Source organism: Nerophis lumbriciformis, linkage group LG05 (genome assembly GCF_033978685.3).
Source record: "Nerophis lumbriciformis linkage group LG05, RoL_Nlum_v2.1, whole genome shotgun sequence".
NCBI lineage: Eukaryota > Metazoa > Chordata > Actinopteri > Syngnathiformes > Syngnathidae > Nerophis > Nerophis lumbriciformis.
The window spans coordinates 59,309,497-59,332,782 of record NC_084552.2 but is presented as its reverse complement, the minus strand read 5'-3'; the positions used below and the strand labels follow the sequence as shown (position 1 = coordinate 59,332,782).

General features: G+C 40.7%; 1 protein-coding gene across 1 annotated transcript; it reads left to right on the top strand.

The window, feature by feature from the left end:
- The first annotated feature begins 17,935 nt into the window (after positions 1–17,935).
- LOC140678826 (major histocompatibility complex class I-related gene protein-like) lies at positions 17,936–22,314 on the top strand. Its single transcript, XM_072913304.1, has 6 exons — positions 17,936–18,210; positions 19,651–19,959; positions 20,996–21,088; positions 21,381–21,398; positions 21,817–21,876; positions 22,000–22,314. Exons 1-5 carry the CDS (start codon positions 17,952–17,954, stop codon positions 21,864–21,866), a joined length of 729 nt encoding a protein of 242 aa, XP_072769405.1. The 5' UTR covers positions 17,936–17,951; the 3' UTR covers positions 21,867–21,876; positions 22,000–22,314.
- Positions 22,315–23,286: the final 972 nt, after the last annotated feature.

Here is a 23,286-nt window from a genome sequence, read left to right as displayed (position 1 = left end):
CGGAAAGAACAGCAAGCTATAGCGACATTAGCTCGGATTCAGACTCGGATTTCAGCAGCTTAAGCGATTCAACAGATTACGCATGTATTGAAACGGATGGTTGTAGTGTGGAGGCAGGTAGCGAAAATGAAGAAGAAACTGAAACTATTGAGCCATATCGGTTTGAACCGTATGCAAGCGAAACCGCCGAAAACGACACGACAGCCAGCGACACGGGAGAAAGCGAGGACGAATTCGGCGATCGCCTTCTAACTAACGATTGGTATGTGTTTGTTTGGCATTGAAGGAAACTAACAACTATGAACTAGGTTTACAGCATATGAAATACATTTGGCAACAACATGCACCTTGAGAGTGCAGACAGCCCAATTTTCATCAATTAATATATTCTGTAAACATACCCTCATCCGCGCTCTTTTCCTGAAAGCTGATCTGTCCAGTTTTGGAGTTGATGTCAGCAGGCCAGGGAAGCTAGGGTCGATGTGAGCCAAGACATCCAGGGGGTTTAGCTCGCTCGTCTGCGGGAACAAACTGCCGCCATTGCTTGCCTTGCTACCGAGGTACTTTGTCCCTGAATTGCTCACACACTCCGGCAGATTCAATGGGGGTCTGGCGGCAGATTTCTTTGACTTTATCGTTGGAAATGCATCTGCTTTGAGTGTCGCAGGATATCCACACATTCTTGCCATCTCTGTCGTAGCATAGCTTTCGTCGGAAAATAACAGAGCTGATTTGACTCAGTGTTTGAGAAAATGGCGGATTGCTTCCCGATGCGACGTCACATTGTGACGTCATCGCTCCGAGAGCGAATATTAGAAAGGTGTTTAATTCGCCAAAATTCACCCATTTAGAGTTCGGAAATCGGTTAAAAAATATATATGGTCTTTTTTCTGCAACATCAAGGGGTATATTGACGCTTACATAGGTCTGGTGATAATGTTCCCCTTTAAAAAGAAAAGGTCGGTTCAAAAAAGAGGTCGTAAAAGAGTTAAAAAAAGCAATGCCTGGAGGGGAGTCTGGTCCTGCTTCCTCTTCGCTTTTGTAGTTCTTGGGTCAGACAATATCTTTCTGTTGATTACAATACATGAAAGAAACCGAGACCCCTTCATGTTGCTTCCCCCCTACAAAGGTAGGTTGAAAGACATGTTTTTGGTCTTCTCGCCGGGAACTCATTGCAACACAAAGTTTTTGTGATAACTTAGATACAAATATTCTAACACCCTCCCTATGAATCAACTTGTCTGCTGAACATATACAATGTGAGCACCAAGTTGTATTCATTTACACCGAGAGAGGGTCAAAACAGGAGCCCATTCACATTTTTGTGCATGTGTAAACTTAGACCCCTCTGAAATGAAGCAAACTCACTTTCACCCCAAGTGGTTCTGATTCACTTCAGCTTCTCGGTTTTGTATTATTTACACCCCCTCTCTTCCGCCCTCTCAACCTCACCCTTCTGCCCATAAAGGGGCGATAATGGGGCCGCAATGATCATGCACTTGAGTCCCATCCAACACTCCAACCCACCATCAAATGTTTCAGGAAGATCGGCGCATGCAGGAAGAAGTTATGACTGTTATCATTTTCCACCACATGGGGGCGATAATGGCGCCACTGCAGTAATGCAGTTGCATCCCACCCAATATTCCTCGCCATCAAAAATTTCAGGAAGATCGGAGCATGTGTAAGGAAGTTATTACTATGGAATGAAATGAAAGGGATCAAGATCAACACAGGATCTGATCAAGATCTTGTCATGTCTTTTGGATCATGTTTTGTTTTGTTTAGTTATTGGACTCTTTAGTTTCTGTTCACGCTCCATTGTTTTTGTTTCCATGACTACCCATTAGTTTTCACCTGTTCTCATGTCACGCAACTGTCTCACGCTTTGCACTCGCGCACCTGTCACTAATCATGGCACTGCTATTTAAGCCTGTCTTTTTCTGTTGATCGTCCTGGTGACATTATCATTACTATCTCTGTTTACCTCTGCTACCTTTCATTCCAAGCCATAGTTCCATGCCATAGTTTTCATGCTGTTTCACGCCACAGTAAGTGTTGTTTTCGTTTTCATGTTCATAGTTTCTGCCTTTGTGCAAGTTTTTGTTTCATTAGCCAAGTTTGTACTTCCGCCCTTGTGCGCGCTTTTCGTTTGTGTAAAAATAAACATGTCCTTACCTTCACGCCTTGCCCGCCCCAGCTTTACTTGCATCTCGGGAAAACAAACAACCCATAGTCCTGACAGATCTGAATTTGTGGAGCCGCGTTTTCAACATTTAGTGTGTTGTGGCGAACCATCGGAGCAATGGTAGGAACGATGCCATGCCCACATCTTACGGCGTAGGCAAAATTTGTCCGCAATTTATCATCACCTCTATGTGTAGTATCTGTAATTTTAACAGCTACTCAGTTGGCCAAAGTCCCTAGGAGGAGCTCTTTAAAGTACGACCCCTTCTATTCGCCAAAAAATGGCATACGAAAACCAAGATGGCCGACTTCCTGTTCTTCTTCGGAGACTTTTATGTACGTCTCGTCATGATAGACGCCTCCTGCGAGTTTTGTGTCGATACCTAAGACCGGTAGGAAGTGACAATTTTGAAATTTCATTTTCGGGACCCCCAAAATAGAAAATATTTTGAAATACTTAACACGCCTGCAAAATATGAGGATTTTTTTCTGCATGTTAAGGGCCTCAAAAAGGCATCTGATCGTGTTGAAGGAAAAACTTTCAGTAGGACCCGCGGGGCTTGCTCCACTGCTCGGGCCTTAATGACTTGGAATAAGTGGAGACTTCTGAAATATTACGTTTATTAAACTCCATTATGATAATTTTATAAATAGTACTCTGTCTTCCTCTGTTAACCTTTGGTGTCCATCTTGTAGTTTGTTTTCTTGGCAACGTTGCGTTTAATCAGATGTCCATTGACGTTTGTTCCTTTCAACTTGCTTCTCTGCCTCAGCAACGCCACCTTGTCTTTCTTGTTGGCGAACTTTATGATGTCGGTGTTACTTCTGCCAGAAAATGTTGACATCCATTATTTGCCTTGTTCACACGTACATTTTGTTCCAAATTCTCCATCCTACATATCACTTGTGAAATATTGTGATACTTTTCATCATTTTGCGACTTTTAAAACAAGAGTTCCTAACCTTTTGGACGTCGGGGCCAAGCTTTTCCACTACAGAGGCGCCTGGGGGCCAACTCAAATATTAACTTTTTTATCTATATAATATATATATAAATCAGTTATCCATCCATCCATCCATCCATTTTCTACCGATCAATGTTTATTTATATAGCCCTAAATCCCAAGTGTCTCAAAGGGCTGCACAAGCCACAACAACATCCTCAGTTCAGATCCCACATCAGGGCAAGGAAAAACTCAACCCATTGGGATGACAATGAGAAACCTTGGAGAGGACCGCAGATGTGGGGCACCCCCCCTAGGGCGACCGGTGCAATGGACATCGAGTGGATCTAGCATATAATTGTGACAGTCCAGTCCATAGTGGATCTAACATAATAGTGAGAGTCCAGTCCGTAGTGTGTCCATATATAACCTAGTTAACGTTTACAACCTTGTCAAATGATATAAAACCATGTTTTAATTGCAAAGATTATTATTTATTTGACACATAAACCTTAGGTTTAGGTCATACTGATTAGAAAAATAAGTATTAAAGGGCAACATTATCACCAGACCTATGTAAGCGTCAATATATACCTTGATGTTGCAGAAAAAAGACCATATATTTTTTTAACCGATTTCCGAACTCTAAATGGGTGAATTTTTTCGAATTAAACGCCTTTCTATTATTCGCTCTCGGGAAGCAATCCGCCATTTTCTCAAACACATTACAAACACCGAGTCAAATCAGCTCTGTTATTTTCCGTTTTTTCGACTGTTTTCCGTACCTTGGAGACATCATGCCTCGTCGGTGTGTTGTCGGAGGGTGTAACAACACGAACAGGGACGGATTCAAGTTGCACCAGTGGCCCAAAGATGCCAAAGTGGCAAGAAATTGGACGTTTGTTCCGCACACTTTACCGACGAAAGCTATGCTACGACAGAGATGGCAAGAATGTGTGGATATCCTGCGACACTCAAAGCAGATGCATTTCCAACGATAAAGTCAAAGAAATCTGCCGCCAGACCCCCAGGAAAAGAGAGCGGATGAGGGTATGTCTACAGAATATATTAATTGATGAAAACTGGGCTGTCTGCACTCTCAAAGTGCATGTTTTTGCCAAATGTATTTCATATGCTGTAAACCTAGTTCATAGTTGTTAGTTTCCTTTAATGCCAAACAAACACATACCAATCGTTGGTTAGAAGGCGATCGCCGAATTCGTCCTCGCTTTCTCCCGTGTCGCTGGCTGTTGTGTCGTTTTCGTCGGTTTCGCTTGCATACGGTTCAAACCGATATGGCTCAATAGCTTCATTTTCTTCTTCAATTTCGTTTTCGCTACCTGCCTCCACACTACAACCATCCGTTTCAATACATGCGTAATCTGTTGAATCGCTTAAGCCGCTGAAATCCGAGTCTGAATCCAAGCTAATGTCGCTATAGCTTGCTGTTCTATCCGCCATGTTTGTTTGTATTGGCATCACTATGTGACGTCACAGGAAAATAGACGGGTGTATATAACGATGGTTAAAATCAGGCACTTTGAAGCTTTTTTTAGGGATATTGCGTGATGGGTAAAATTTTGAAAAAAACTTCGAAAAATAAAATAAGCCACTGGGAACTGATTTTTAATGGTTTTAACCCTTCTGAAATTGTGATAATGTTCCCCTTTAACTAAGTATACTGTATAACAAAAGACTCATAAATGACTGACAAAAAAGATAAACATGTACATACAATTTGTCATGTCTGTGTAATCATGTTTTGTTTTAAGTCATGTTTTGTTTAGTTTCTGGCTTTTCACTCCCTTGTCTTGTTTGCATGATTACCCATTAGTTTCACCTGTTCCACGTTTGGACTCATTGTGCACTCTTGTTTGTCACCATAGCAACCATTAGTTTTCACCTGTCACGTCACGCACCTGTTTCACTAATCATGTCCATAGTATTTAAGTTCATTCATTTTCTGTTGTTCGTGCTAACGACATCTGTCAAGACTAGGACTTTGACGTGGTTTGTTCTCCCGTGGTGCAAATGAACATTTGGACCAGACATGGCGTGAAGGTGAAGACATTATTTATTTTACACTAACAATAGAACAAAAAGCGCGCTCAGGGCGGATGTACAAACTTGACTAACGAAAACAAAAGACTTGCACGGGGGCAAAAAAACTATGAACAACAAAAAACACTAACTGTGGCAATAATAAACAAACTTACTTGGCATGGACATGAAGTGCGCAGAGATGGACAGAGTGTGACAGGGGGCATAAATGCGGGGATGTCGTCAGGATGAACAACAAAAAATGAATGAACTTAAATACTATGGACATGGTTAGTGAAAGCAGGTGCGTGACTCAAAACGTGAAACAGGTGCGTGACGTGACAGGTGAAAACTAATGGTTGCTATGGTGACAAACAAGAGTGCACAATGAGTCCAAACGTGGAACAGGTGAAACTAATGGGTAATCATGCAAACAAGACAAGGGAGTGAAAAGCCAGAAACTAAACTAAACATGACTTAAAACAAAACATGATTACACAGACATGACACAATTATGCTGTGCTACAATAAATAAAGTAAATTAATAATATGATTTTTTAAATAAACTGTCAACAAAATTAAATTGGAAATGATACTACAGGTTGATCACTTTAGTCATATTTTTTGCACTTAAACTTCTCCATGACTTTAACTCCAGACTCCCTATGTTTGTTTGAGATTGTCATCACTGCCACACATGGGGGAAACGTGTAAATAAATGGATAGATAAGTAGATTTTTTTTGGCAGCCCAGGCCCTATGGTTAAGAAACACTGTTTTAAAGGATCCATTGATTTGTTTACAAAGTGACTTGAACATTCTTCCCTTCCTTATCATGTATTCTTTAGTCATTTTGTTTATTTTGTTATCAAGCTCCTTGCTATTTACGTACGGTATCTCTCCTATCTCTCGCTCACTGATACACACACACACACACACACACACGAGGAACTTGTTGAAAGAAAAGTCTTAGTCACGTTCTCTGGTGCGGTCTCAATTTGCACCGTGAGGAAGAATCAGCTGATTTAGACAATAGAATAACACAACATCCGCTTTTGGAAGTTCACAGAGAACATGAAAGAACACTTCCTCCTCATTATATAGTCTGTTGGTATTCAGCTGAAGTGCTCGTGACCTTTCTTCCTCGTTGATTTTCTACATCATCCTCTTTAACTGGCAGATGACACATCATTTGTATTTGTGGTGACAAAGCAATAAAACATTGAAGACACAATAACATACATGACACTATCTTGTACACGTACACAGACACGCAGGATGTGGTTATTTTTTAACATATTATGTTTTTTATTGTAGGGAGTACGTTTACTCAACTATTGTTTAATATTATCACCTTGTCTAATCTTATTTTGTCAGACAATACTTGCTACTTTTGTATTTTATTAGAAAATACTGAATATTTTATTACTTTGTAACTATATTTTGTCAGGAGATACTTTTGTAACTTTGTTTTATTACGTTCTAACGTTTTTGAAGGTGAAAACAAGTGAAAACAAAGTCCAAAACAATATACAACGGAGGTATGATGAAATGGAAGTTTGCTATTGAGGGCCAAATGGGACAAAATTGGATAAATAACTACATATTATTACCTAAATGTGTCATTAATTAATGAACATTATAATTAAACACTGTTATTGTTGTACTCAATGTTAAATTACATTTAATCATTTAATTCATACTTGCCAACCCTCCCGGATTTCCCGGGAGACTCCCGAATTTCAGCGCCTCTCCCGAAAACCTCCCGGGACAAATTTTCTCCCGAAAATCTCACGAAATTCAGGCGGACCTGAGTGACGTGTCGACAGCCTGTTTTCACGTCCGCTTTCCCACAATATAAACAGCGAGCCTGCCCAATCATGTTATAACTGTAGAATGATCGAGGGCGAGTTCTTGGTTTCTTATGTGGGTTTATTGTTAGGCAGTTTCATTAAAGTCCTCCCAGCGCGGTAACAACACACAACAACAGCAGTCACGTTTTCGTCAACCAGTTCGTCTGCCGTAAACAGCAATGTTGTGACACTCTTAAACAGGACAATACTGCCATCTACTGTACATGCATATGTGACAATAACATCTACGGCTTTTAGAGAGTGCAGTGCACAACTGCTATACTATACTATATATATATATATATATATATATATATATATATATATATATATATATATATATATAAAAATATACATATATACATAATAAAATAAATATATATATATATATATAGCTGGGACGGCGTGGCGAAGTTGGTAGAGTGGCCGTGCCAGCAATCGGAGGGTTGCTGGTTACTGGGGTTCAATCCCCACCTTCTACCATCCTAGTCACGTCCGTTGTGTCCTTGGGCAAGACACTTCACCCCTTGCTCCTGATGGCTGCTGGTTAGCGCCTTGCATGGCAGCTCCCGCCATCAGTGTGTGAATGTGTGTGTGAATGGGTGAATGTGGAAATACTGTCAAAGCGCTTTGAGTGCCTTGAAGGTAGAAAAGCGCTATACAAGTAGAACCCATTTATTTATTTATCATTTATATAGCTAGAATTAATTGAAAGTCAAGTATTTTATATATATATGTATGTATATATACATACATACATACATATATATATATATATATATATATATATATATATATATATATGTATATATATATATATATATATATATATATGAAATACTTGAGTATTTCTTATATATATATATATATATATATATATATATATATATATATATATATATGTATATATATATATATATATGTATATATACATACATATATATATATATATGAAATACTTGAGTATTTCTTATATATATATATATATATATATGAGAAATAATAATTCTAACTGTAAATATACTCCTCTCTTAACCACGCCCCCTGCCCCACCCCCACCTCCCGAAATCGGAGGTCTCAAGGTTGGCAAGTATGATTTAATTCATTATTTATATCATTATTGCATGATTTCACAATTCAATAATTATTGACTTAATGTTTTCTCTTTCTTTTATTAATTAATGACACATTTATGTATTTATTTAAAGACATAATTATTTATTCATTTTGTCCCATTTGGCCCTTTGTAGTTAGCATGCTACTAAGTAAGCCCTACTAGTGGTGCCAGGCAGGGGGGGGGGGGAGCACCAAATTCTGAGCCCCCATACACAAGACCCCTATCGGGCCCTCTATATATCGGAAGAGTATTGTGGGTGGATAGTTGAGAGGTCAAAATCGGGTTTTAAAATTAAAATTTAATTTAAAATAAATTAAAATTTAATTAAATTTGTAATTTAGGGCATCGTATAAATATGTCCATTCATTAGAATGGGAATGTCCTGGAAATGTGGGAATTTCAGAAAATATTGATACTAGCACAGTTGTCCTAGATTATATGAATGGGGTTAGTGTTGGATTTTTCAGAATCGGTTGAAAATCGTTGACGTGGCAACGGTTTGAATTGAGAATGGGTATTTCGGAATTCTCAGAATTTCGGGAAAACTGGGAATTTGTATCGAAAAGAAAAATGGTGATGTTGTTGTTCCAGCTCAGAAGAATGTTTTGAAGGCTGAATGGTGAAAAACGGTTGAAAAATGCGGTCTGAGAAAACTTTCCAGCAAGAGGTTCTAACACAGGAGAGAGATTAAACCCTTGTGCATAAAATAACAGAACCGTTTTGTGATACCTGCTCCGGTTTTGATTTTATGACCCTTCTAAGACCCGCTGCACTCATGCTCCTGCGGTGCTGTTTTTTTAAGATGGCTGCTCAAAAGCAGGAAGCACCAACGTGCCCACACAATGCAGACAAGGTAGGTACACTACACAAAAGTATTGGGACACTTCAGCCGAAAAATGGACAAAAGTATTGGGACACTTGGGACTACAACTTCACAAAAGTATTGGGACACTTACGACTACAAGTAGACAACAGTATTGGGAAAATTATTACTAACACTGGACAAAAGTATTGGGACACCTACACTGGCCACAAGTATTGGGACACTTGGGACTTAAACTTGACAAAACTCTTGGGACACTTTGTTTTAGTCCCAAGTGTCCCAATACTTGTGGCCAGTGTAGGTGTCCCAATACTTTTGTGCAGTGTTAGTAATAAGTTTCCCAATACTGTTGTCTACTTGTAGTCGTAAGTGTCCCAATACTTTTGGTTGGCTTTTGAAAATTGGGAATTCTGGGACTTCCTGGAATTTTTTTTTTTTTAACTTGGATGAGGTAATTTCAGCCTGAAAAACGTCTATAATTCATAACACTGATTTTGTTACATTATTTTTTTTGGAACAAAGACAGTTTTATTGAAAAACTCACACTATCCCTCCTTGCTGAAAAATGGACCAACTCATACATAAAAGTATTATAAAAGTTAAAGTACCATGCACTGATAGTCACACACACACACTAGGTGTGGTGAAACTACCCTCAGCATTTGACCCATCCCCTTGTTCCATCCCCTGGGAGGTGAGGGGAGCAGTGAGCAGCAGCGGTGGCCGCGCTCGGGAATCATTTTGGTGATTCAACCCCCAATTCCAACCCTTGATGCTGAGTGCCGAGCAGGGAGGTAATGGGTCCCATTTTTACAGTCTTTGGTATGACTTTTGGTATGACTCTCGACCTACCGATCTCAGGGCGGACACCCTTACCACAAGGCCACTGTGGTATAAGTAAGTAAGAATTTTTTTTTTTTTTTACTTCAAACGCTTCAAATCTTTCAGCAGCTTCAGATCTATCCATAGATTTTAGTTTTCGTTTTTCTTTTTTATGTCTTTTTTTTCAAAATAAGCAATATTTTCCTAAAAATTGCTTCAAAGTGGAATATTTGAGATTAGGTTTTGGCACGGAGCAGCATTGGTGACGCAGTGGCTCGCGCTTGCTCCCCACTGTGAAAAAGATCCCAGGTTTGACTCCCTAGGACATGGGTGTCAAAATCTGGCCCGCGGGCCAAATTTGGCCCACCGTGTAATTTCATTTGGCCCTTGAGGCAATATCAAATTAACATAAGAGCTGGCCCGCCGGTATTATACAGCGACGGTGCCGCTGTAACACCACATTCACCGCTAATACTCATACTTGCCAACCCTCCCGATTTTCCCGGGAGACTCCCGAATTTCAGTGCCCCTCCCGAAAATCTCCCGGAGCAAACATTCTCCCGAATTTCTCCCGATTTCCACCCGGACAACAATATTGGGGCCGTGCCTTAAAGGCACTGCCTTTAGCGTCCTCTACAACCTGTCGTCATGTCTGCTTTTTTTCCTCCATACAAACAGCGTGCCGGCCCAGTCACATAATATATGCGGCTTTTACACACACACACACACACACACACACACACACACACACACACACACACACACACACACACACAAAGTGAATGCAAAGCATACTTGGTCAACAGCCATACAGGTCACACTAAGGGTGGCCGTATAAACAACTTTAACACTGTTACAAATATGCGCCACACTGTGAAACCACACCAAACAAGAATGACAAACACATTTCGGGAGAACATCCGCACCGTAACACCACATAAACACAACAGAACAAATACCCAGAACCCCTTGCAGCACTAACTCTTCCGGGACGCTACAATATACACCTGTCAGAGTATGTTGGTGACGAACCCCAAGATGCAGAGATGGCGGCAGGCTTGGTACAAGAAAACATGATTTAATTTAACACTATAGCAAAAAAACAAACAAAAGGGTACAAACAAAAGGCGCGCACAAGGCGGAGAACAAACTTGGCTATGAACTAAAATAGCACAAAGGCTAACTGTCGACTAGAAACAAAAACACTTACTGTGACACGAAGGAACTATGACATGAGCAGAGTGAACAAAAGTAGACAGAGCTACAACGACAAGTATTATGACAGGTAGTAGTGACAATGACAATAATCCAGCACTGACTGGAGGGGAAGGCAGATTTAAATAGCAGCTGGCTGATTGACACCAGGTGTGGCCAGGTGCCAATCAGCCGCAGCTGAGGAGAAGCAGCACTCAGGGAGACAATGAGGAAATAACCAAAATAAAGGACAAGCCTGACAACACCCCCGCTATCACCAAATGTTGATATTTACCTCAGAAGCCTGCAAATAGAAAAGAGACATTCAATTTTTTATTGAAATTCTATTTAATATACCATTGATGTTTTGTTTGTTTGTTTATTGACAGTTGATTTTGCACCATTAAGTTGTATAAGCGTTGCTTGTTCCATATTCAGTGTTAAAGCAAATCAGTGTAACTTTCTCTTGCTACTTCAAGACTTTGAATGTTTGATTCATTCATTATTGTTATTTTATTTTCAAATGTATTATTAGCCTGTGGAAAAAGTTTATTTTGATATTTACCTGAGAAGACTGCAAATAAAAAAGAGGCATTATATTTTTATTTAAATTTTATTTGATATGCCATTGATATTTTTTTATTATTATTATTATTTGAAACTCAATTTTACATGTCACTAAAAAGTTATATAAGCCTTGCTTGTTCAATATTCAATGCAAAACTCTATTAAAAGGTTAATTTGTTCAACCTTGGCCCGCGGCTTTGTTCAGTTTTAAATTTTGGCCCACTCTGTATTTGAGTTTGACACCCCTGCCCTAGGACATGCGTGCACCTGGGCATAGGCTGATTGGCAACTTAAATTGGCCCTAGTGTGTGAATGTTGTCTATCTGTGTTGGCCCTGTGATAAGGTGGTGACTTGTCCAGGGTGTACCCCGCCTTCCGCCCGAATGCAGCTGGGATAGGCTCCTGAGACCCAAAGAGGGACACGTGGTAGGAAATGGATGGATGGATGGTATCGGCGCCTATTTTTGCTGAAACTGAGCGTTTGTTTTAACGTAAATAACGTTGAAGTTACATAACCACGTGATTTGTCGACATCTAGCGGTTTAAAGGTGTCATTGCACATATAAAACCCACATTTACACACCTCTGTGAAATAAAAACCCACCACGATCATTATTAAAGAACCATGTGGATAAACTGATGTTGTTGTTGTGCTGGGACTCTTCATCCGTGGGCGTACTCCAGTTAGGGAATAAGGACACCGTTTTTACGTTTCAACTTCTACTTTATGTGTAACTTTTTCAACATTTGTTCAACAACCCTGACTCAAGGACCCCGGCACGTAAACATAGCTGCCCGGTAAACTGCCTGACTCAAACAGACTCAACCTAAGTCAAGTCAACTTTATTTATATAGCACGTTTACAACAACTTTTAAATTGAACCAAAGTGCTTTAGAGGTTAAAAAGCATAGAGCAAAAAACAAAAAACGAACAAAGAACATAAACAATAAATGAGCCAAACAAGATAGTGCAAAAGCAATAAGGCAAAAGGGGTCGAATAAAAGTAAAAATTGCAAAATAAAAAAAATAATAATAAAAGTGCAACAAATTGAAAAAAAAAAAACTAAAGTGAAGGGGGTGGGGGGACTAGAAATGGTGGCCTAGTGGGCGGACTCAGCTCAGGTCAAAGGCCAGCGAGAAGAGGTCGGTCTTAAGAAGGGTTTTGAAGACCTCCAGGCAACTTAAAGGTGCTTGACTCAATTCTTAACTTGTTTACGTCAACAATAATGTAATAAATTATGTTCAACAATCAACATATTAAATAGGGATCTTTGTCTTCTATTTTCATCATTGACAAAGGGAATTTATAACAATGTTTATTGCATTTAAGTCGTTTATTAGTCAATGTTTAAATTTGAATGAACCAATGGCATTAACCAGAGATTTCGCAAGTAATTACACCCACATCTATTTTTCTCCTTCTATTTCGAAGGGAAGTGCTTGGATCCATTCAGTATTTTTGGGGAAAGCATTATGTCAGGTTTTCAGTGTATTGAAAATGTGCGTTTCAGTGGAAGTCATTGTGCGACCAAAATGTATGTAAGTGTATACTAAAGGAATACCACTGTCCACGCATGCGCGAAGAGCAGGTCACTTCCGAGATTTGCAATATTTTACGACGTAGCTTCTGCTACATCATCCATCCATTTTCTACCGCTTGTCCATTTTTGGGGTTGCGGGCTGCTACATCATGTTTTGTGACATTTACGTTTTGTCAATGTTTTGTATAAAAATAATATCTTCCCTGGGAGTATAGGGGGAACAAGAATATAAACATGAACAAGGGGTAGATTTAACAAATTTAGGGAGTATTATCGCCACATTTTCCATCACTTTTACTTTTCTGTTGTTGCAATAAATAAATCAATCAGAGTTTATTTATATAGCCTGTCAGAATAATTGTATCTAAGTTATCACAAAGCTTTGTGTTGCCATGAGTTCCTGGCGAGAGGTCAAAAGCTGTCTTTGATCCTATCAAGCAGAAGGCTTGTAAAACTCCACTGTGTACGATGAGAAGCGACATGAAGGTGTTGGTTTCTTTCTTCTATTGTAATCCACAGGAAAATTTTGTCTTGACCCGAGATCTACAAAGCGGAGAGGAAGCAGGACCTGACGCAAGCTTCAGGCATCTTTTCTTTGAACTGTTTTGTGACCGAGGGCAACGGCTGTTTATGACCCCCCTCCCTTAGAAACAGCTGTTGCCATGTAATCAGGGAAAGTCCAAATAAAAGAGGAGGTGTGCAAGCTTTCGTCAGAGCGTGGTGGAAGACTGTATAAAGAGTACAGCCCAGACGTTTCTCCTCAATGAGCTAAATTGAATTCTGTCACTGTTTAATTCCTTGCTTCTTGTCTGTTTAATAGATGTCATCAGTGTTTGAACCTGACATAGCCCTTAATCACAAATGACGCACGGGGGCGCCACTGACTCCCATCTCGTACTTTTGTTTTTAAAATGTTGATTTTTTTTTTTTAAACAATGCACTCACTTTAACTTAAATCCATATCTGTGGTGTAACAAAGCTAGACTTTTAAATGAATGTATGTATTTAATGTAAATAACGTAGTAAAAAGATTGCTTTCCTCGCCATTTAAGGCTGCTGAGCACATCGTTGAGGTTTTTTTGCACAGTTTCCAAAATAAATACTGTATTCCTAAGTAACTTTTGTTTTGTTTTGTATGTAATCTTTTTATAATATATTGTTATTCAAATAAAGATTACAAAAGAGAAAACCATGGTAACTGGGATGGCGGGCACGATCATAACTGCCGTAAAACCATTAGACGGAAGTGATGTGGTCTTCACGCGTTCGTGGACCGATCGTGTAGTGACAGTCACGGGCCATCGTGAATTTCGACCCACCGACCAAACAAAACTGTTTCCGCATAACACTCGCCACACGCACAAGGTGCCGTGACGAACATCGGGATTTTGAGCATCAAACAAATTCTAGCGTCCAGACAGTCACACGGAGTCCGATGCGCTTTGAACTTTTAATCGCCAAACTTACCCCAACAGCGGGCTCAATTTCAACGATTTAATTCCTCTCCAACACTCTCAATCTTCTGTCCTCAGGCTGGTATACTTTTCGGCCACCGGGTGGCGGTAGAGACTCCATGTTTTACCTGAACTTTTCACCTTATTGATCTCATCTTTACTGCTGCTTGGCTGACTTCAGTTCAGAGACGACGTGAGCTCCATTTTCACATTTTTAATTTCATAACGGATTAAAAAACAAAGAACGTTGTTATTGTGACAATGCTGCAGAGCATTGTCCATCCATCCATCTTCTTCCGCTTATCCGAGGTCGGGTCGCGGGGGCAGCAGCCTAAGTAGGGAAGTCCAGACTTCCCTCTCCCCAGCCACTTCGTCCAGCTCCTCCCGGGGGATCCCGAGGCGTTCCCAGGCCTGCCTGGAGACAAAGTCTTCCCAACGTGTCCTGGGTCTTCCCCGTAGCCTCCTACTGGTCGGACGTGCCCGCAACACCTCCCTAGGGAGGCGTTCGGGTGGCATCCTGACCAGATGCCCGAACCCCCTCATCTGGCTCCTCTTGATGTGGAGGAGCAGCGGCTTTACTTTGAGCTCCCCCCGAATGTCAGAGCTTCTCACCCTATCTCTAAGGGAGAGCCGTGCCACCCGGCGATGAAACTCATTTCGGCCGCTTGTACCCGTGATCTTGTCCTTTCGGTCAAAACCCAAAGCTCATGACCATAGGTGAGGATGGGAACGTAGATCGACCGATAAATTGAGAGCTTTGCCTTCCGGCTCAGCTCCGTCTTCACCACAATGGATCGATACAGCGTCCGCATTACTGAAGACGCCGCCTGTCGATCTCACGATCCACTCTTCCCTCACTCGTGAACAAGACTCCGAGGTACTTGAACTCCTCCACTTGGGGCAAGATCTGCGGACAACCCGCAGAGCATTGTTGTTATTATTATTATTAATACTGCATCATTTTTTTCCACACTCAACTACTTTCACATTTCTCAACTTATTAAAACTATTCCAGGATGAAAACATTCAGTATATTCAGACAAAACAATATTACACATCTCCAAACGTATTACTTTATTATTGGATGAATACAATGTATGTATTATTATATTAAATAGTCCACATTTTCAAAACATTAATTGGGTCAAAGTCAAAAAAGCTTGTAAGTGTTTTTTGCCAACATGTCCTTACTTGACAGTGGCATCCAAAAACATTGAAAAAAAATAACAGCAGTCAATGTTTGGCTTCACTGTGTCTAATTTCACTTTCACTTTCCTTTTCTTTGATGATTTGCCCACCAAAAGCGTCTGCCTCACACTTTCCCCCACTTTCAGCACTTTAATCAACACTTTCAGCACTTTAATCAATCGCATGAATGCTTTCAAGTTAGTTATAAGAGCGGTTGTCCTCGATGCAACCCTGTCCGGGAATCGAACCCATGCAAGGCAGAAGCGTGTCCCGTTACGCCACCAGGGACGCCTTACGCTTGGAAGACATAATGGAGGTTCAAATTCAGAAGTGAAATAAAAAGTAGAAAAGTGGGGACGCACTTTCTGCCCAATCAATCATTATTTGTGCGCTTTCTTGAGAGGACTATAACACGATCACTGATGATGCTCAACCTTTTCATTACGTTCAACTCTAAATGTCATCTTCCTTCCTCTTTCTTACTATCCAATGAATAAGTTGGTGAACATTAGAAGAAAACAAACCTCTGATAAGGAATATTTGTCTGCAAACTTGACGCGCCGGTTGTTCTTGTCAGGTCACGTGATTTCCCAGAAAACGCAACTCAAGCATTTACCTAACATGGCCACAAGGGGCGCTCTCTATCAACGATGACGTCACAGAATGCTGACTCCCCATTGGCTCAGGTGGCGCATTCTTAAAAGAGCCTCGACACTTCCTTGTTGGTGTTTCCTGGTTGTTAGTCAGGTTTGTCTTTCTCTGCGGGATTAAAAGTGGAAAACATCTTTTTTATTTTCTGCTGACATCATGAACTTGTTTTTATTCTGTCTTCTGGTCGTGCAAATGCACAGCGGGGCGCCTGGTAAGTCCTTTAAAAAAAAAATTAAAAAAAAATCCTCTTTGAGCCTTCACTTATTCTGTGAGTTTCTACTTATTAATTCTACTCGTTCTTATCTTATTCAAGCTTATTATTACCTTATCATGATTCGTTTGAAACATATTTATTTACAAAATATAACCTGTCATTTAGTTTTAATCCTAACATTTTTTACTTTGAGATAACATGAATCACTTCCTTGTTTTCATCTTCGTTGTTGTTCAACTTGAACAAATTCACTCACTTTCCTGTCATCTTTAATTTAACTGTGACTGAGGAAATTCTCCTGAAATACATCCATTTTTTTAATTGTGTTTTATCATTTGTTTAAACTTTGAATGGGATTTATTGAACATATAATATCCCACCAAAAAAAGCTCATGCAAATGATGTGAAAATAATTGATGTCTTTTCTTTTAATTAGGACAAACAAAATGCTTAAACACATTTTTAAATGTATACAAATAATTTTGAAAAATACGAACTTGTTATTAAAGGTTAAACAATTTACTTAACCTCCTGTGACATAAATGTAAAATATTTATTGAGAAATGAAAGTAGTTATTAGTCTGTGTGTTGAGGTTGTGTACAATTTTGGGCGTCTACACATTTGTACTTGACATAATTCATCCTCCATTGGAGAGAAAAAAATAGCTTTATTTTCAAAATGTACAAACTGTCAACAGATGGCTTATTACATTTTTTTTTAGTAACATTATTATTGTGTTGTATTTTTCATAGACACTATTAGGACTGTAGACTGCGATGTCTGGCAGTGTTTGATGTTCACTTTAAGACCCGCCTGAAGACTGAATGACATCAAATATTCACACTGCAAGATTGTTGAACATGACACAAAATAATAAAAAGTTGCTCTTCTTTCAGTGATTCACACGCTGAAGTATTTCTACACTTCGTCCTCTCAAGTTCCAAACTTCCCAGAGTTTGTGATTGTTGGTTATGTTGATGAAGTCCAGGTGTTTCACTATGACAGCGAGAGCAGGAAAGCAGAAGCCAAACAGGACTGGATGAACCAAATCACAGAAGAGGATCCAAACTACTGGCAGAGAGAAACAGAGATCGGTGTTGTTCAGGAGCAAATCAACAAAGTCAACATTGAAATTCTTAAGAAACTTTTCAACCAAACTGGAGGTTTGTTTATCTTGAACTTTCTACTATTCAAATATATTTGAAGTACTCTTTTTATACTGTAGTAAAAACACACATTACTGCACTGACACTTGTCTCTGTCCATCCCATAATATTCGACATAAAACACATTGTGTGTGTTTCACTCTGCTTTACAACACTTTGTGTCTCTCAGGTGTTCACATTGTCCAGTGGATGTTAGGATGTGAATGGAATGATGAGACTGATGAAGTTAAAGGTTGGCATCAGAAAGGTTATGATGGAGAAGATTTCCTATCGTTGGACATGAAGACATGGACATTTACTGCAGCAAAACAACAAGCTTTCCCCTCCAAACTCAAGTTGGACCAGAACATACATCTAATAGACAACTATAAGTATTACTTCACTGAGGAATGTCCTTCTTACTTGAAGAAGTATGTGAAGTATGGGAAGGAGGTCCTAATGAGAACAGGTAGAAACACACCTTGTACTTTCACCTTTTAACATGTTAGCACGCCCCCTATAGGAACATTACTGACATTACACTCTATCTCTTTATACTTTTCTCTTTCTCACTTTTCTCCATCTTTACTTTCATTCTCACCTTCTCTCCATCTTTACTTTCATTCTCACCTTCTCTCCATCTTTACATTCATTCTCTTCTTTTTCTCCATCGTTACCTTTTATTCTCTTCTTTCTTTCCATCTTTACCTTCATTGTCTTAATCTTTACCTTTATTCTCTTCTTTCTTTCCATCTTTACTTTTATTCTCACCTTTTCTCCATCTTTACCTTTATTCTCACCTTTTCTCCATCTTTACCTTTATTCTCACCTTCTCTCCAACTTTACCTTCATTCTCTTTCTCTCCATCTTTACCTTCATTTTTTTCCTCAATCTTTACCTTTATTCTCTTCATTCTTTCCATCTTTACCTTCATTCTCACCTTTTCTCCATCTTTACTTTAATTCTCACTTTCTCTCCATCTTTACCTTTATTCTCTTCTTTCTTTCCATCTTTACCTTTACTCTCTTCTTTCTTTCCATCTTACCTTTATTCCCACCTTCTCTACATCTTTACCTTCATTTTTTTCCTCAATCTTTACCTTTATTCTCTTCTTTCTTTCCATCTTTACTTTCATTCTTTTTCTTCTCACAATCTTTACCTTCATTCTTCTTTCTTTCCATCTTTACCTCCGCCCACACCTTCTCTCCATCTTTACCTTCATTCTCTCTTTCCCCCTTCATTATTTGTTTTTTCTCTCCACCTTTACATTCATTCGTTTTTCTCTCTCCATCATTATGCTCACATTCTCTCCATCTTTACCTTCATTCTCTTTCTTTCCATATTTACCTTTATTCTCTTATTTCTCTCCATCTTAACTTTTATTCTCACCTTCTCTCCATCTTCACCTCCGTTCACAACTTCTCTCCATCTTTACCTTCTTTTTGTCCCTTTCTTTCCATCTTTACCTCCGCTCACACCTTCTCTCCATCTTTACCTTCATTCTCTCTTTTCCCCTTCATTCTTTCTTTTTTCTCTCCACCTTTCCCTTCATTCTCTTTTTTCTCTCCATCTTCATGCTCACATTCTCTCCATCTTTAACTTCATTCTCTTTCTTTCCATATTTACCTTTATTCTCACCTTCTCTCCATCTTCATCTCCGTTCACACCTTCCATCCATCTTCACCTCCGTTCACACCATCTTTACCTCCGTTTACATCTTCTCTCCATTTTCACCTCCGTTCACAACTTCTCTCCATTTTACCTCTGTTCACACCTCTCCATTGTATCTTCTTTTTGTTCTTTTCTTTCCATCTTCACCTCCGTTCACACCTTCTCTCCATCTTCACCTCCGTTCACACCTTCTCTCCACGTTGTCTTCTGTCCACACATGACATCACTTCCTGTGCAGAGCTTCCAGAGGTGTTCCTCCTCCAGAAGACGCCGTCCTCTCCGGTCACCTGCATGGCGACAGGTTTCTACCCCGACCTTGCCGACCTGTTTTGGAGGAAAGACGGCGAGCAGATCTTCGAGGACGTGGAGCACGGAGAGCTGCTCCCCAACCACGACGGAACCTTCCAGATGACGGTGGAGCTGAAAGTGGAGGTGACGGCCGAGGTGGAGGGCAAGTACGAATGTGTGTTCCAGCTGTCTGGCGTCAAGGAGGACTTGGTCACCAAGCTGGAGAGAAGAAGCATCCTGAGCAACGCAAGCCATGAAGGTGAGAAAGACACATTTAGTTGGAGATGTTTCCTATCACAAGTCCACCTGTCGCCGTTATTGATCCGTGTCGCCGTTATTGATCCGTCTGGCCGTTATTGATCCGTGTGGCCGTTATTGATCCGTGTGGCCGTTATTGATCCGTGTCGCCGTTATTGATCCGTGTCGCCGTTATTGATCCGTGTCGCCGTTAGTGATCCGTGTGGCCGTTATTGATCCGTGTCGCCGTTATTGATCCGTGTCGGCATTATTGATCCGTGTGGCTGTTATTGATCCGTGTCGGCATTATTGATCCGTGTCGGCGTTATTCATCCGTGTCGGCGTTATTGATCCGTGTCGCCGTTATTGATCCGTGTCGCCGTTATTGATCCGTGTGGCCGTTATTGATCCGTGTGGCCTGTTATTGATCCGTGTCGCCGTTGTTGATCCGTGTCGCCGTTATTGATCAGTGTGGCCGTTATTGATCCTTGTGGCCGTTATTGATCCATGTCGGCGTTATTGATCCGTGTCGGCGTTATTCATCCGTGTCGGCGTTATTCATCCGTGTCGGCGTTATTGATCCGTGTGGCCGTTATTGATCCGTGTCGCCGTTATTGATCCGTGTGGCCGTTATTGATCCGTGTCGCCGTTATTGATCCGTGTCGGCATTATTGATCCGTGTGGCTGTTATTGATCCGTGTCGCCGTTATTTATCACTGTCGCCATTATTTGTCCGTGTCGCCATTATTTATCCCTGTCGGCAGTATTGATCCGTTTCACAGTTATTGATCCGTCTCGCCGTTATTAATCCGTGTCGCCGTTATTGATCCTTCTCGCCGTTATGATCCGTGTCGCCGTTATTGATCCGTGTCGCCGTTATTGATCCATGTCGCCGTTATTGATATGTCGCCGTTATTGAGCCGGGTCGCCGTTATTGATTCGTGTGGCAGTTATTGATCCGTGTCACCATGACAACGCTTGACGTCTGCATGCAAAGTAGTCATGAAGGTTTCCTCTTCATGCTTTGTCACTGCACTTGTGCTTTTTGCTCTCAACAGACCACTGGAGCGTCGCCCTCGGCACCACGGCGGCGGTCGTGGCTGTGGCGGCCCTCCTGGCGGCCATCATCCTCGTCAGGCGACACAGACAAGGTGAGGAACACAGATTTCCTTCTTTTACTTGTCATTGTTGTTTTTCTTCTTCTTTTCTTCTTTTTCCTTTCATTCTTCACTTTCTTTTTCTTATTTTTCTTATTTTTCTTCTTTCGTACTTTCTCTTTTTCTTCTTCCCCTTTTTCTCATTCTTTTTTTCCTTTTTTCCTTTCTCCTCCTCCTTCTTCTCCTTCTCAAAGATCCACAGAGCCAGAGCACCCACTCTCAAATAGAAACACAGCTTGACGTGAGGATAAAGTCCATTTCACCTTTTGTTTCTCTGTCATTTCAGCCCAATACGATCCAGCTCGTAAGTAAAACATATTTTCTTTGAGCCGCAAGAAACAAAGCCGTGGTGAAGCTTCACTCATATGAAGGTCTGATGCAGACGTTTGTGACAAGTTTAGCCTGAAAATCCCAACTTTCACAATAAAAGACGGAGTTTCCGTCCATCAATATGCCACACTTTATATCTAACTTTTGACATGAGTCCTCATGATGAGGATCGACCAAATGAGACATCAAGTGTGCACATTCAGGTTTGCTGACTCATCAAGAATGTATACTAGTCAGGAAGTAGAAGATCAGCACTCTGCTTCTTGATGTTTCTAAGTCACCCCTCAAAGATCTGATGTGAGTGATGAGGCACCTCCTGGATGTTCTTCCTCCACCAGTGTGAGGTGTTTGCTTAGCGGGAGTAACCGGCTCACGGTGCGTTTGTCCCACAGCTCGCCACGGCGGGGCCGAGCTCCCCGAGAACATGCCGGCTGAAGGCTGAGTGGGACGCGGTGAGTTATCTCACATGGACTGTTTGCACCTCCAAATGTTCTTGGGACTTTGTGTGAAGAAGATGTTCAACTTGGATTCATGTGTGTTTGTTGGCAATGTGCTGACTCATCTTCTTCCTCCAGGATGCTTTGTGCACAGAGAGATGTCTCCATGGCTGAGGCACGTCATCACACTTGGAGATGAGATGGAGATGTGCTTTCTTCTTCATCCGACTGCTTCTCTTGTTATACCATCGATTCTTATTTGGCTGTTGGTGGCTTGATTAGAAAAATAAGTTGGTTGCTATGAAATCATTCGGGGCTCACGTTTCATCACCTTGACATCATGACAAGGATTTCCTCTTTCTTTGAATCACCGCTGCTTGTAATCAACATCACATTGTGTCACATCTCTGTCAATAAATTCCGTTTGTTGTCCGCCACGGGCAAGACCAAAAAGCTGCCGAAGATTGTAGACCCGCACAAGACCGGAATGGACTACAAGACCATCAGCTTGACCAACTGCGAGCGTTGTGCTTTTATTTTGACACTGATCAAACAGGATCACATGCACATAAAAATATATTATCTTAGCATCAGCATTCACTAATGATGACAAAAAGAAAAAGTAGAGATGTCCGATAACATCAGGCTGCCGATAAAAGCTTTAAAATGTAATATCGGAAATGATCGGTATCTCTTTCAAAAAGTAAAATGTATGACTTTTTAAACCAACGCTGTACAGAGTGGTACACGGACGTAGGGAGAAGTACAGAGCGCCAATAAACCTTCAAGGCACTTCCTTTGCGTGCCAGCCCAATCACACAATACCTACGGCTTTTCACACACACACAAGTGAATGCAAGGCATACTTGGTCAACAGGCATACAAGTCACACTGAGGGTGGCCGTAGAAACAACTTTAACACTGTTACAAATATGCGCCACACTGTGAACCCACACCAAACAAGAATGACAAACACATTTCGGGACAACATCCGCACTGTAACACAACATAAACACAACAGAACAAATACCCAGAACCCCTTGCAGCACTAACTCTTCGGGGATGCTACAATATACACCCCTGCTACCCCCCCCCCCCCCCCCCCCACCTCCGCCCCGCCCAACTCAACCTCCTCATGCTCTCTCAGGGAGAGCATGTCCCAAATTCCAAGCTGCTGTTTTGAGGCATGTTAAAAAAAAAAAATACACTTTGTGACTTCAATAATAAATATGGCAGTGCCATGTTGGCATTTTTTTCCCCATAACTTGAGTTGATTTATTTTGGAAAACCTTGTTACATTGTTTAATGCATCCAGCGGGGCATCACAACAAAATTAGGCATAATAATGGGTTACTTCCACGACTGTATATATCGATATCGGAATCGGTAATTAAAAGTTGGACAATATCGGATATCGGCAAAAAA

What these genes read in the sequence shown, in the direction of transcription:
- LOC140678826 (XM_072913304.1), top strand. Translation starts at nt 17,952, where the DNA reads ATGTTAGGATGTGAATGGAATGATGAGACTGATGAAGTTAAAGGTTGG. An exon ending in GGAGGTCCTAATGAGAACAG is followed by an intron (nt 18,211 to 19,650) that starts GTAGAAACACAC and finishes CTTCCTGTGCAG; the next exon opens with AGCTTCCAGAGGTGTTCCTC. An exon ending in GAGCAACGCAAGCCATGAAG is followed by an intron (nt 19,960 to 20,995) that starts GTGAGAAAGACA and finishes TGCTCTCAACAG; the next exon opens with ACCACTGGAGCGTCGCCCTC.